Source organism: Antennarius striatus, chromosome 22, assembly GCF_040054535.1.
Source record: "Antennarius striatus isolate MH-2024 chromosome 22, ASM4005453v1, whole genome shotgun sequence".
NCBI classification, from domain to species: domain Eukaryota; kingdom Metazoa; phylum Chordata; class Actinopteri; order Lophiiformes; family Antennariidae; genus Antennarius; species Antennarius striatus.
This window is the reverse complement of record NC_090797.1, coordinates 1,673,712-1,685,499: the sequence shown is the minus strand read 5'-3', so window position 1 is coordinate 1,685,499 and position 11,788 is coordinate 1,673,712. Positions and strand designations below refer to the sequence as shown.

Sequence of the window (11,788 nt, the reverse complement as noted above, 5' to 3'; positions counted from 1 at the left end):
ACTCTTTGAATTATTTGAATAATAAGAACAATAATAGAACATATATGTCTATGTATGTAGGTTCTGATTTATCCAGGTCGATCCACTGAACTTTAATAAATCGAACATACACCCTGTGGCCGGTAGGTGGCAGCAGCGCAGCAAGAAGGACGAGAGCTGCTACCTGAAAATCAGTCGTAGAAGAAGACAGCACACAAAGCAAACAGCACCGTGGATACCGAACCGGAGGTAGGACTGCCGTCTGTTTTCAATGTTTCTCTCTGTTAACATCGTTCCTGTCGTCCGTTCGTTCGTGGACGTTTTTAAACACTTTTCTACCGTGGAAACAACAACAAACAGGGGCGCGTCACGCGTGGAAACGGCTTTTGTCATCCTGTAACACGGTCTACGTTGTCATCTACGGAGGCTCGGAGGAATCAGTTCATCCAGATCGGGATAAAAAATATAAATATAATCTTTAGTCGGGATATTTTAAAACGTAAATAACATCTGCGAAAGGTTAAATTATTTCTTTTAAACACTAAATCTGAACAGCGCAGCATTAAATTCGTTTATCCGACTCGGATCATAGATGTTATGTAAACGAGGATGTGCGTCCGTGTTTCCAGTCCGATCGTTTCATTTCCTGGTCACGTGACATCAGGAGCCGCTCTTCAGGTTAAATTAGAGAAATGTGGAAGAGAAAGGACTCGTTTTCATCTGTTTCTAAAATCAATTACCTTTTTTTTTTTTTTTTTAAATATAACACCAAATAGTCGTCGTCTCTGAAACTGACTCACACTCTGAATAACATCCCTCATAAAAGGTTATGATTTGCAAATCAGCTGTTGTTTATATGATGAAATCCCTTCCTGACACGACTTTATTGAGGTTAATCTACAAACATGCATATCCAGACATGGCTCCTGAGGAATCCTAGCCCATCTAAAACTACACCTAAATCAGATCTAGACGGCTTTGAGGATTCTCTAACTTATGTGTTGCAGCCCGGGCGTGAATCACTTCTTATTTCAATCACATTAAGTCTGCTATAACTTCCCTCCGGGATGATTAAAATTTGTCATGAGAAAAATAGACACACACTCCTGCATGGACCCAGCGTTTATATGTTTTGCATAAACATGTTTGCACACCAGAAACCCAGGAGCGTGTTTGGCACACAGAGTAACAGAAACTGTTAGACTCATAAGCAGAAAAGCAGAAACTGGATCTGCAGACCGGATGTGAGCCGGGGCTGAACCAGTCAGCTGATTCGGAGTGGAGGGGTGGGGGGGTTCTGGTGGACAGTCTGGTTTTGTGCCTTCAGGATATTTTGGGTTATGAGAAACACGTCGCCGTTCAGGTTGGTTTCCTTGAAGAGATGACTGTGCGTTGGCGTTGATAACCTGGAGAGCAAACAGCGGCGCGGCAGTTTTGTAGGCGGGGGTAAATCCATCGCCGCTTTTGTGGCACAAGATTCTCCCACATCTGGTATCGTTAGGATCTCGGTTTGCCGTCGGCGGCAGCGGCGTCTTTAACACTGATTTCCTCTTTTCCAGGCTTCTCTATTTCCGTCTGGCTGAGACCACCCCACCCTCTCCACCCCACCCACAAAGACCTCCGCCGTCGCCGCCGTCCCTGTGATGCCTCCTTCCTGCTGTGGCTGCCTGTCACAGTACACCCACCATCACCTGGTCGTCTTCCTCCTCACCTTCTTTAGGTAAATCCGCTTCATCCGACTCGCCACTGGATCAGTCGTCATGGCGATAAATTCCATGATTAGAAGCCTGATTTTCACATTAATTTTTATTGCAAAACCCCATCATCTCCAACCTGGGTCACAGGTGGAACCCGAGGCAACACGTTGTGGTTTACCACCATTCAGATCTGACAAAATAAATGGTTAACGTTGGTTTTTTTGTGTTTACTCAAGCTGGCGCCGTTAATCTTGATTTACAGTTGAGTTTGGGTCATGTGACCCTTGGGACGCTCTTATCAAGAGGAAAACAAAGCGTCCTGCAGCAGGTTGGGGTCACACGCGGCGACAAACACAGCGTTCACTTCCTGTTTCTGACACTGAACGAAGTTGCTTCAGGCGTCGCCGTCGGCTAAACCTTCTCTTTATATCTGTGAATTTATTGCAATAACAGCGTGTGACGATCGTGAGTCTGGGTCGTTTGTTTGAGTCTCAAACGCCGTCTCCCGTGTCCCTGCAGCTATGTGCTGCTGCATTCGTCCAGGAAGACCTTCAGCAACGTGAAAGTCAGCATCTCCGCCCAGTGGACGCCGTTCCCACAGAATGGCAGCCTGTCCCCCGGAAAGGTACCGATCTCCGATCGGAAAATGGTTCGTCGCTTTTTTAAAATCGGCTGCTTGTGACGATCTGTCCTCCGCAGACGTGGGAGAACAACCATCTGTTTGAAGATGAGGAGCAGGCCACCTTGTTCCTGGGCGTCCTGGACTCCATCTTCCTCTTCAGCTACGCAGTGGTGAGTGGAGAACGCCGCCGATGGTCACGCCGGCCACTACAGTAGTTTACGCACTATAAGGAACACTGGATTATTAGGCACACTGGATTATAAAGCACACTGGATTATAAGGCACACTGTCGTTTTTTGAGAAATTCATATTTCGTTTATATTTGTGAACGTATGAAACATTTATGCATTTCCTTTACGATTCGACAGACTGTTTGCAAAGGATTCTGGGAATTTTTCTTCTCCTTTCGGACGAGTTTACTAACAGGAAGTGTTGGTTTCCTCACAGGGTCTGTACCTCAGCGGGGTGATCGGGGACAGAGTCAACCTGCGCTACATGCTCTGCTTCGGCCTGTGGGGGTCCGCCGTGGTGGTGAGGACCGGTTAGCGTGTTAGCATGTGTTAGCATGCGTCTACCAGGACGCGGTCGTTTCATTTCTCCGTCCGCGTCGGCAGGAGTTCGTGTTTGGGACCCTGACCGAGTGGCTCCACCTCTACAACGTGGTCCTGTACTGCTTCCTGTGGGCGCTGAACGGCCTGCTGCAGTCCGCCGTCTGGCCCTGCGTGGTCGCCGTCATGGCCAACTGGTTCGGCAAGACCGGGTGAGCGCCGGCACCGCCCCCCAGGGGGATCCCAGACTTCCTGAGGACTCTCCTGACGTCCTGGTCTTTTCTTTCCGTCCAGGCGCGGCTTCGTGTTCGGCCTCTGGAGCGCCTGCGGCTCCGTGGGGAACATCCTGGGGGCATTCCTGGCTTCCAGCGTGCTGAAGTACGGGTATGAGGTAAGCCCCCCCCCAGAGACCCGATGACCTTTAACCCTGAACGTTCTCGCCGATTAACCGTTCGTGTTCTGTCCAGTACGCCTTCCTGCTGACATCGGTGGTGCAGCTGGCCGGCGGCGTGGCGGTGTTCTTCGGCCTGCTCACCTCCCCGAAGGAGATCGGTGAGGAAGATGGAGACTTTTAGAGACAGGTAGGGGTGGGGTTAACCTCTGAACGCTGGCGTTTCCTGTGTCAGGTCTGGACTTGGGGGGAGAAACCGGACTCGACTCGATGGAGAGGGACTCGGACAGCCGGCGGCCGCTGGTCAGCGACGACGAAGACGAGGTGGAGGTGTACAGCCGGCAGAGTAGCGCCGACCAGAACGAACCCCTGACCCAGGCTCCTCAGGCCATCAGCTTCTGCCAGGCTTTCTGCCTGCCGGGAGTCCTACCGGTGAGGCCCCGCCCCCCCCAGAACAGCTGAACTCACACCTTTCTGCCGTGTTGACTCCACCCCCGTCCCAACAGTACTCCCTGGCGTACGCCTGTCTGAAACTGGTCAACTACTCCTTCTTCTTCTGGCTCCCGTTCTACCTGAGCAACAACTACGGCTGGAAGGAGGCCGACGCCGACCGGCTGTCCGTCTGGTACGACGTGGGCGGGATCCTGGGTGAGTGGCGCCGCCCGGATTCCGGATCCCGGTTGGACGTGGGAACGCGTTCCCCTCATCGTTCCGTTTTGTGTTTTTTTTCCTCAGGAGGAACCGTCCTGGGTCTGATCTCGGACATCATGGGGAAGAGAGCCCCCATCCTGACCGTCGCTCTGCTGTTGGCCATCGGAGCGCTGGTGGGAGTCAGCCGTGAGTCAGGAAACATGGTCTTTAACGCCAAAAGTTCATTTAAAATTCAAAAATGGCCAAGGGGGCGAAGCCTGTGCTCCTTTGAGTCAAAATATTTGCTTAAGAAAATTTCCCGAAGGGGAAACCGAGAGCGGAGCCGCCCGGTGAAACACAGTTATTCAAATGTCGCTTGAATAAACGGGTTGAGCTGCTATTCAAAGCCAAGTTTTCAATCATACATGAATGAATATATCCAAACAGGTGCTAAGCCCCGCCCCCTCTCTTGCTCCGCCCTCCTCAGGCTCGCCTAACGACGAGGTCATCAACGCCGTCCTGCTGGCCGTCACCGGCTTCCTCACCGGTGGCCCGGCGGGGCTGATCACCTCCGCCGTGTCGGCCGACCTGGGCCGACAGGAAGTTCTGAGGGGGAGTCGGGACGCCATGGCAACCGTCACCGGGATAGTGGACGGAACCGGGAGCATCGGCGCTGCGGCGGGACAGGTGAGAGGAAAGAGGTTGTGTTTAGCAACGAGAAGAACATCAGATGCTAAGTTACAAATTCAACCCACAAACTGACCCGATGTTCTTCTTCCTCCTCCTCATCCTCCTCCTCATCCTCAGTACTTGGTGTCCCTAATCCAGAGTAAGCTGGGATGGATGTGGGTCTTCTACTTCTTCATCATCATGGTGAGTCGTCCTCCCGAAAAGCGCCGTTTGGAGACGTTTGAGGCTACCTCACACTTGTCATGTCTTCCTCTTGCAGACAGGGGGCAGCATCGTCTTCATCACGCCTCTGTTCGTCAGGGAGGTTCGAGACATTTGGAGAGAACGACAAGCCAGACGCCACCAGCTGTGAGGCGGCGTCCCGCAAAAACCCGTCAAAATAAAACCCTCAACCCTCACCTGTAGAGGTGAGTCGAGGGGGCGGGGGTGAATGACGTTTCAAACCCACCGGTTAAACTTTATCGACAACCTGGTGAACGGGCAGAGCGTCTGCCTGTTCGTACGAGGTGTTAGCGGGTCGAGCTGAAGTGCCTGATGGGAAAAAAAAGGCGTTTTAAGGGACCTGGATGAACTCATGTATATATTTTAGGATTTAGGATTTAAATGAATGTAAATCTCTATAAAATGTACAATTCTCTTAATTTTTTTTGCGGGGGGGGGGGCCTTTTATCCTGGCGATCTTTAGATCGATTTTTGATATTTATTGTGTTTTATTTTTGTCCAGTTGACAAAATGAATCCTGCACTTTTAGTTCTTATTATAAAGCCTTATAATTTAAATCAACCAATCAAATCTCTGCTGGGTTTTTTGGAGACTTTCACCTTTTTTTTCTCATTCGGGGCAATCATGGCCACAAACTGTACTGTAACGCTTCGACACGAGGTCGTCTTGATTGTGTGCATGCCTCCGCCTCGGCTACTGACACTATTGTTGCTCGATGTTCCTTTTTTATTTTAATTTCCTCGCTGGAATGTTTACGTCTCAAATCGGGCCAAATCCCACCACGTCGTGTTTGCACATCAAACCCATTGAAATGTAAAGAACATGCTGACGCGGCATCAGAGGAACGTTTTGGCGACACGTTTGAATCTGTGCTGCACTTATTTCCACGAAAATGTTGTCAAACACTATTTTCCAGGTGTAGACGTGTCGACAGAACGTTCACCTCTAACGGGGGTGTTCGAGGCGTATCGGAGCGAATTAAGTCCTCAAACCTCGGGTGTCTTTTTAAACTCGCAACGCAAACTGTGATCTATGATGTGATAAATGTATGGAATGTTTAACTCTTTCTATGGTGTTTCTTTGCTTGTTCCTTTTATTTAAAAAAATGTTTTAAGTCATGTAAATGCAAATTTTCATTTTAAATAAATGCAGAAATTCCATTATGCAAATGGTGAAATGTGGACTGAATAATTTATACAAATTGGTCGAGATAAAAGAGGAAAATTGTAGCCTAGGATTAAGTAGGAAGCTAATTAAAATTGTTAAGTGTTTAGTTAAATGTAGCCTATGATAAATAATTGTTAACTATTGAATTACTGAATTAAATAAAAAAAATTACTAAAATATTAAGTGTAGCTGTTTGTAAATGTGTAGTTAAGTGTAGCATATGGTTAAATTTATTAATGATTAGATTTATATCGCAATTTAGCTAATATGGAGCTAAATGGGGCCTATGATTAAATCTTATATTTAATAGTATATTATTAAATATGTCGCTAAGTGTAGAATGTTTATATATGTGTAGTTAAATGTAGCACACATTTCATACGTTTAAAGACAAACTTGAGCCCAGAGTTTGGTGTTTATATCAATCTCATTACATTTTAATACTTCTGAACACACTATAAAATCAACAGTGCACCAACACCCCAGAAATATATTTCTATACAAACATTTTCAAAACAAATAAAATTCTGATCCCGTACATTAACACTTCTTAAACGCTGCGACGAGTCAGAAACTATTCAATTACAATACAGTCATTAGAATGGTGTACAGAGATTATCATACATTCATGCATATGCAAATGTAAAAAGAAAATGTTGATATAGCTGCAACAGGAGAATCAGGTAACCTAAATTTGCTGGGTGGGGGGCCAGTGAGACGGATAAATTTGTATTTATTTTCCTTTAATTCCCTCAAACAGACTTGAAGAACCAATAGAAAAACGTTTATCGTCTGATTGGAGGAAAAACAAATCATTCTTAATTTGCCTCAGTTTCTCCAGGAGTTTTTGTATAATCCTTTATTACAATAACTATAAAAACGAGTTCTCTTGTCAACAATGTTTAAAGTAGTGCAAAGATAAAATAGCTTCAGAAATAACAGTTATAGCCAAAAAAAATAGGGAATTCAAAATTACATCCCTGTTTGACAAACAACACACACTCAAAAATAAGTTAATAGACTTTAAAGTTTGCTTTTAAATGCACTGAGTAGATGGATGCACACACACACACACACACACACACACACACACAGGTAGACAGACACCGTCCTGACGAAGTGAAGCCGATCTAAAGAGGCCCGTTTGCGATTTTTAGGTGTGTGAAATATCGCCTGGAAAAACGACACGATTACGAGACGCTTTCACGCCGGTTCTTCACGAACCGGGGGGGGGGGGGTCGGTTCATGAAAGAGGGGGCTCCTTCAGTCGGCTGAACCTTGACCCGCCCTGTTTCTGCCGCTTCGTTAGCCCGCCGATGCTAACGACCTGAGCTAATTTACTGAATGGCGTTGATGAGGTAGTTGAGAGTGGATCAGTCCAGCTCATGGCTTTTTATCCTACAAACCGGAATGACTGTCGGTAAGGGGGGGGGGGGGGCACAAGTAGAGTGTTTGAAAATCGGGATATGATCGATAATCAATCGTTCAGCTAGCGACCGGCGAAAGCGATCGGATTTTTGGTTCAACTACCTCAGCTGCCACGACTTTATACGGGCGTGTTCACACCAAACATGTTCACAACCGGCTGAAAAAATTTTGGAAAAAATTTTTTAAAAACATGTGCGCAAAAATATCCGTATGTACTTACAATGCTATGCTAGCTTAAGGAACAGCACGGCGACAGGAATGCAAAGCTGCTCAGCTCTTCATTTAAATATACTTTTTTTTTTTTTTTTAAATTCTCAAAAGCAGAACCGAGTGTTTTTAACCCTCTGGGCTGCAGAACAGTGATTAAAAAAAAAACTTCTTTCCCTTCATGAATGAAAAAGGCACGTTTAAAACCCACAACGTGGAAACAGCATTAAAGAAAACGGTGGAAATCCTAAATTATGGCAAACAACAGCATCAGAATAACTTATTCTCTGTCGCCGAAAGAAATAGATTTTTACAGCAAATCATACAAATTAATACAAAAGCAAAAAATGAAATATAGTATGTTTAAATGTTTAAAATACTCATGGCGACTATTTTTGGCAACGGTGGAGGAAACAGGAGCGACTTGTCGAGTCTAACTCAAGTCAACCCCAAATTTGTTGTTTTTTTTACCAAAAAGCATCGAAAAAAAATTACAGATGCTCACATTTCACGTATTATTATTACTCTAACGTACAATCGCACATTTGAGGCCAGAAATAGTCGCGTCTGGGGCTGGGGTCAAACACTATGGGCCTCTTAATGCTTTCTATTAAGAGTGCATTCAGATTCATTTCACAGTAGAGTCGGCTGAAGCAAACAGTATCTAGAACATAAAGAACATTTGAACATCGTCGACATAGAGCATTTCTGGGGTCTGACGTGGGATGAAGGTAGCTTCCTTGTGCTGAGAATCAAAGGTACGCGTTGTCTGAGTTTTTTTTAGCCCGTGCTTCTTGAGCTGGTGGACTGATTTACAAACTGCTACATATTTACAACCAATCGGACGTCTTCCTCCGTGAGGCGACGCGTTCGTGGAACTTCCGACGCTTCTCTACTGTCGGGAAGATGCTTTGTAATGGAGGAGCTTTCTCTTCTTCACCTTGAAGAAATCTGGAGGAAAAAAGAAAATTTAGCATTTAGTTTATGCTAGGCGGCTAGTGGATGCAGTTTGTTTTGTTTTTTGAGAATTTTGCATGAAGTTATTACAAGTTAGCTTAGTTTAGCTTAGCATAAAGGGAACATGCTGCAGCCACACCCAACCAACATTTTGCTTTCCAGCGTTTGAAATTTGGGTATGTGCTTGAAACTTAATCCGAAGCTAGGCTAACATGATGCTAACATTGGCATCAAATGAGCCCAAATTCAAAAAACTTTATTAGTCCCCAACAGGCAATTGAAAGCACATGATACAGAACAGATGTGAACATTGGAACATAAATACTACTTTATGTAATAATAATATATTATTTATAATAAATTATGTCTTATAAATAATTATATTACTTATTCTAAATTATTATTTATGATAATTATAATTTATTGTAATTTATATTTAATTACAAGTAATTAAATAATTATGTTTTTAATTCTATTTATATTTCCATATATATAGAATTATCCGTATTGTGCTCACCTGTGATGGCAGACTGCTTGCGTTTCCCTTGCCGTTTGACTCGGTAGCACCCCCTAGCGGTCACCTCCAGGTACTCGTCCCCGGACCCCGACGAGCTGCTGGCCGCTGGGGATCCCTCGCCCGACGAAGACGACATCCATCTCCTGTCCGTCCGAGGCGACCCGACCGTGCAGCTGCGGTAGAAGGCGGGGACATCGCGGCAGCTAAGCTCCTCCCACTCGATGTTGGACCCGCCTCCTGGCGTTTCGCTCTGGAAGTTGAAGTTCCAGCGCTTGTTGGCCACCTCCACGCTCATGCAGAGCAGCCGCTGGAAGTCCTGCTGCAGCTGCTGGTGGTCGACGGGCCCGAAGAGGTTCCGCCGCACCGGCCCCGCCTTAAACGTCAAGGCCTCGATGCCCCCCAGGTGTGAGGGCGTCGCCTCCATCGTTGATTCTACTGAAGTTGATGGGGAAACCATGGTCACTTCCCTGTCAGAAAGCACAGAGAAGAGAAAGGTCAGAGGTCGAGCATCGGACTGCAGAGCCTCAATGAGGCGTGATGTGGATTGTATTTCTATTAAGTGCCTAAAAGCCCCCCCTCCAGCGACTTCTGCCCTCCCGGGGCGCTTTCTAACTTTTATTTGAGCGATCACACGTGTGCCCGCCCGTATCTACCGGGTCATTAGAGCAACAGGTACCCGAAACAAACACCAAATAAACCCACAGCTGCCGCCGTCGGGCGGGGCAGACGTCCACCTGCTGCGGTGTCTGCAGGTCAAGGGTCAACGTGGGAGGTCAGGGGGTCGGGAAGAGAAGGAGAGGAGTTTCCCATGTTCCCCAGCTGCTCCGATTCATCGGGGAAAAAACGACTGAATCAGCTTGAAAGGGTTAATCCGGCCCCAGCCCCGCAATAAAGCATCTAGTTGGGTTTATTTAAAAATGTGATATTTAAAATTTGTTCCATCAAAAATAAAAGGATAATTGATTTTCTCTCACCAAAAAAAATGGGGAAAAAGAAATTAAATAAAATTTTCTTTATACGTGGAAAAAAGTATTTTTTAAATGAAAAACAATGAAAAGTGAAGCTGATTTTACGCAGATTCCGGTCGGAAAAGCTGCGTCAGAACTGAAACATTCCACAAGTCCAACAAAAGTTCCTTCTGCTCACCAGCAGGAGTGAAAGTTGTTTGCGTCGAGAGGAGCGAGTGGGCGCGGTGCGTGGATCACATTTCCACTGCGGCCCCGAGGAGGAAAAAAACACGGAGGAAAACACTCCGCACGTCACTCAAACTGCCCAAACAAAAACAACGCAACAATCATCTGCGCACCCGCAACACATCAAAGCAAACAGCAGCGCAGATTTCACTTTGGAAGCTGCGTAAAAAGGGAGTTAAGATCGAATAAAAGCGTCGTGACGCAGTCGGATTCCGAGCGAATGTGGGTCAATGAGATGCGACGCAAACAACCAGCGTGTTGTCAAAACACTTCACGAGAATTACGCACCCACGTTTGGAACAGAAACGATAGAAACCCAGCTTTTACATTAAATATTTACACCTAAAAGTGTTTTAATAAGTTCTATCGACTAATAAACACGTCGATTCTTCCTCAAATCAAACCGACAGGCGTGAGGAGAAACTTATCAACCCGGATCACGCAACAACACAAACATCTGCGTCTTACCATCAGCGTCAAGACGGCAAAAAAAAAAAAAAGTTCCTGTAAAATCCGCTCCGAGCGCAAAATTACGCGCAGCTCCGTCGATCTTAACGGTTCCGCGGTCGGTACTGTCCCGTTTTTATCTACGACCTGTTTGTGTAAGGGCTCAGGAGTCGTGAGGGGAGGGGTGGAGGCGCGGAGAGAGTAGTGGGGGGGGGGGTTGATCACGTGGGACACCCCATCAAAACAGTCGTTGCGCTTGTAAACATCCTTATCGCAAAGTGTGAACGCAACAGGAGCCGCAGGCGCGCTGCTGCAGCAGCGCGCAAAAAACAAAGATTTACAGAAATGCAAAAGATGAAGAGAAAATAATAATAATAAAAACTTTTAATTGTGTTTTTTAAAGTTTTAAAATGTTAGCAAACAGTTTCTTACCCCGTTAAAATAATGCTCAAACTTTGCTCCGTCAGTGCGCTCCTGTTCTCCTCCCTCCTGCTCGTTGCCCTCCGGTGCGCCTCTGCTCCACTTCTCGATTCGCGCCCTCCAGAAGTAGGTCAAGTAGCTCCGTAATGGCGGCCGTTTCCCTTCTCCTGCCAATGTGACACACATTCTCGTGTGGTGCTTGCATCACGGTGTGTTTTTGGAACCTTGCCCACAATCTCCAGTCACGTTGAGCTGCAACGTGACCGTTCGAACCGTTTCTCAGAACAGAAATGCGTCCAGAGAGGAGCTCACGGTGGAAACTTTACGCGCATGTTAAGTTTTCAACTCACGTCTGACTGACTTTTTCAACTCTTGGAAATTCAATCAGTTTTTACTCCTCGGAGGTTCTCCTATCTGGGAGAAACAGTCAAGTTCTGATTCTTTCGAATCTTTTTCCCTTTTAGTTTAACTTTTTTTTCTCCCACAAAACTTTATTTGAGCATCTGAAGGTAATCATGATAAGAAGGGAAACGCGTTCCCTTCTTATCATGATTACTATTATTATTATTTATCTGGGTTGCAGATGAATGATGAGGAAATCTGATAAATGATATTCTCTTATTGGCATCGTGCTGCAACCTTAGTCCATAAATGTGTAGGTACATGTAGATTA

General features: G+C 46.0%; 2 protein-coding genes across 5 annotated transcripts; one reads left to right on the top strand and one right to left on the bottom strand.

The window, feature by feature from the left end:
- Positions 1 to 181: 181 nt before the first annotated feature.
- slc37a3 (solute carrier family 37 member 3) lies at positions 182 to 5,943 on the top strand. Of its 3 annotated transcripts, none has more exons than XM_068306792.1 (14): positions 182 to 228; positions 1,539 to 1,699; positions 2,196 to 2,301; positions 2,376 to 2,468; positions 2,746 to 2,829; positions 2,913 to 3,058; positions 3,141 to 3,237; positions 3,314 to 3,398; positions 3,473 to 3,669; positions 3,744 to 3,885; positions 3,973 to 4,074; positions 4,355 to 4,554; positions 4,675 to 4,740; positions 4,817 to 5,943. In XM_068306792.1, the coding sequence occupies exons 2-14, from the start codon at positions 1,623 to 1,625 to the stop codon at positions 4,907 to 4,909; spliced, it is 1,488 nt and encodes a 495-aa protein (XP_068162893.1). In that variant the 5' UTR covers positions 182 to 228; positions 1,539 to 1,622; the 3' UTR covers positions 4,910 to 5,943. The 3 variants fall into 3 exon arrangements, with proteins under 3 accessions (XP_068162893.1, XP_068162894.1, XP_068162895.1); XM_068306793.1 differs by lacking the exon at positions 182 to 228 and adding an exon at positions 1,261 to 1,425; XM_068306794.1 differs by lacking the exon at positions 182 to 228 and adding an exon at positions 1,322 to 1,342.
- Positions 5,944 to 6,354: 411 nt separating this feature from the next.
- cdkn1d (cyclin-dependent kinase inhibitor 1D) lies at positions 6,355 to 11,292 on the bottom strand. 2 transcript variants are annotated; one of them, XM_068307400.1, is made up of 3 exons: positions 11,128 to 11,292; positions 9,056 to 9,522; positions 6,355 to 8,532 (listed from the first exon to the last, which is right to left on the bottom strand). In XM_068307400.1, the coding sequence occupies exons 2-3, from the start codon at positions 9,510 to 9,512 to the stop codon at positions 8,474 to 8,476; spliced, it is 516 nt and encodes a 171-aa protein (XP_068163501.1). In that variant the 5' UTR covers positions 9,513 to 9,522; positions 11,128 to 11,292; the 3' UTR covers positions 6,355 to 8,473. The 2 variants fall into 2 exon arrangements, with proteins under 2 accessions (XP_068163501.1, XP_068163500.1); XM_068307399.1 differs by lacking the exon at positions 11,128 to 11,292 and adding an exon at positions 10,717 to 10,856.
- Between the last annotated feature and the right edge of the window lie 496 nt (positions 11,293 to 11,788).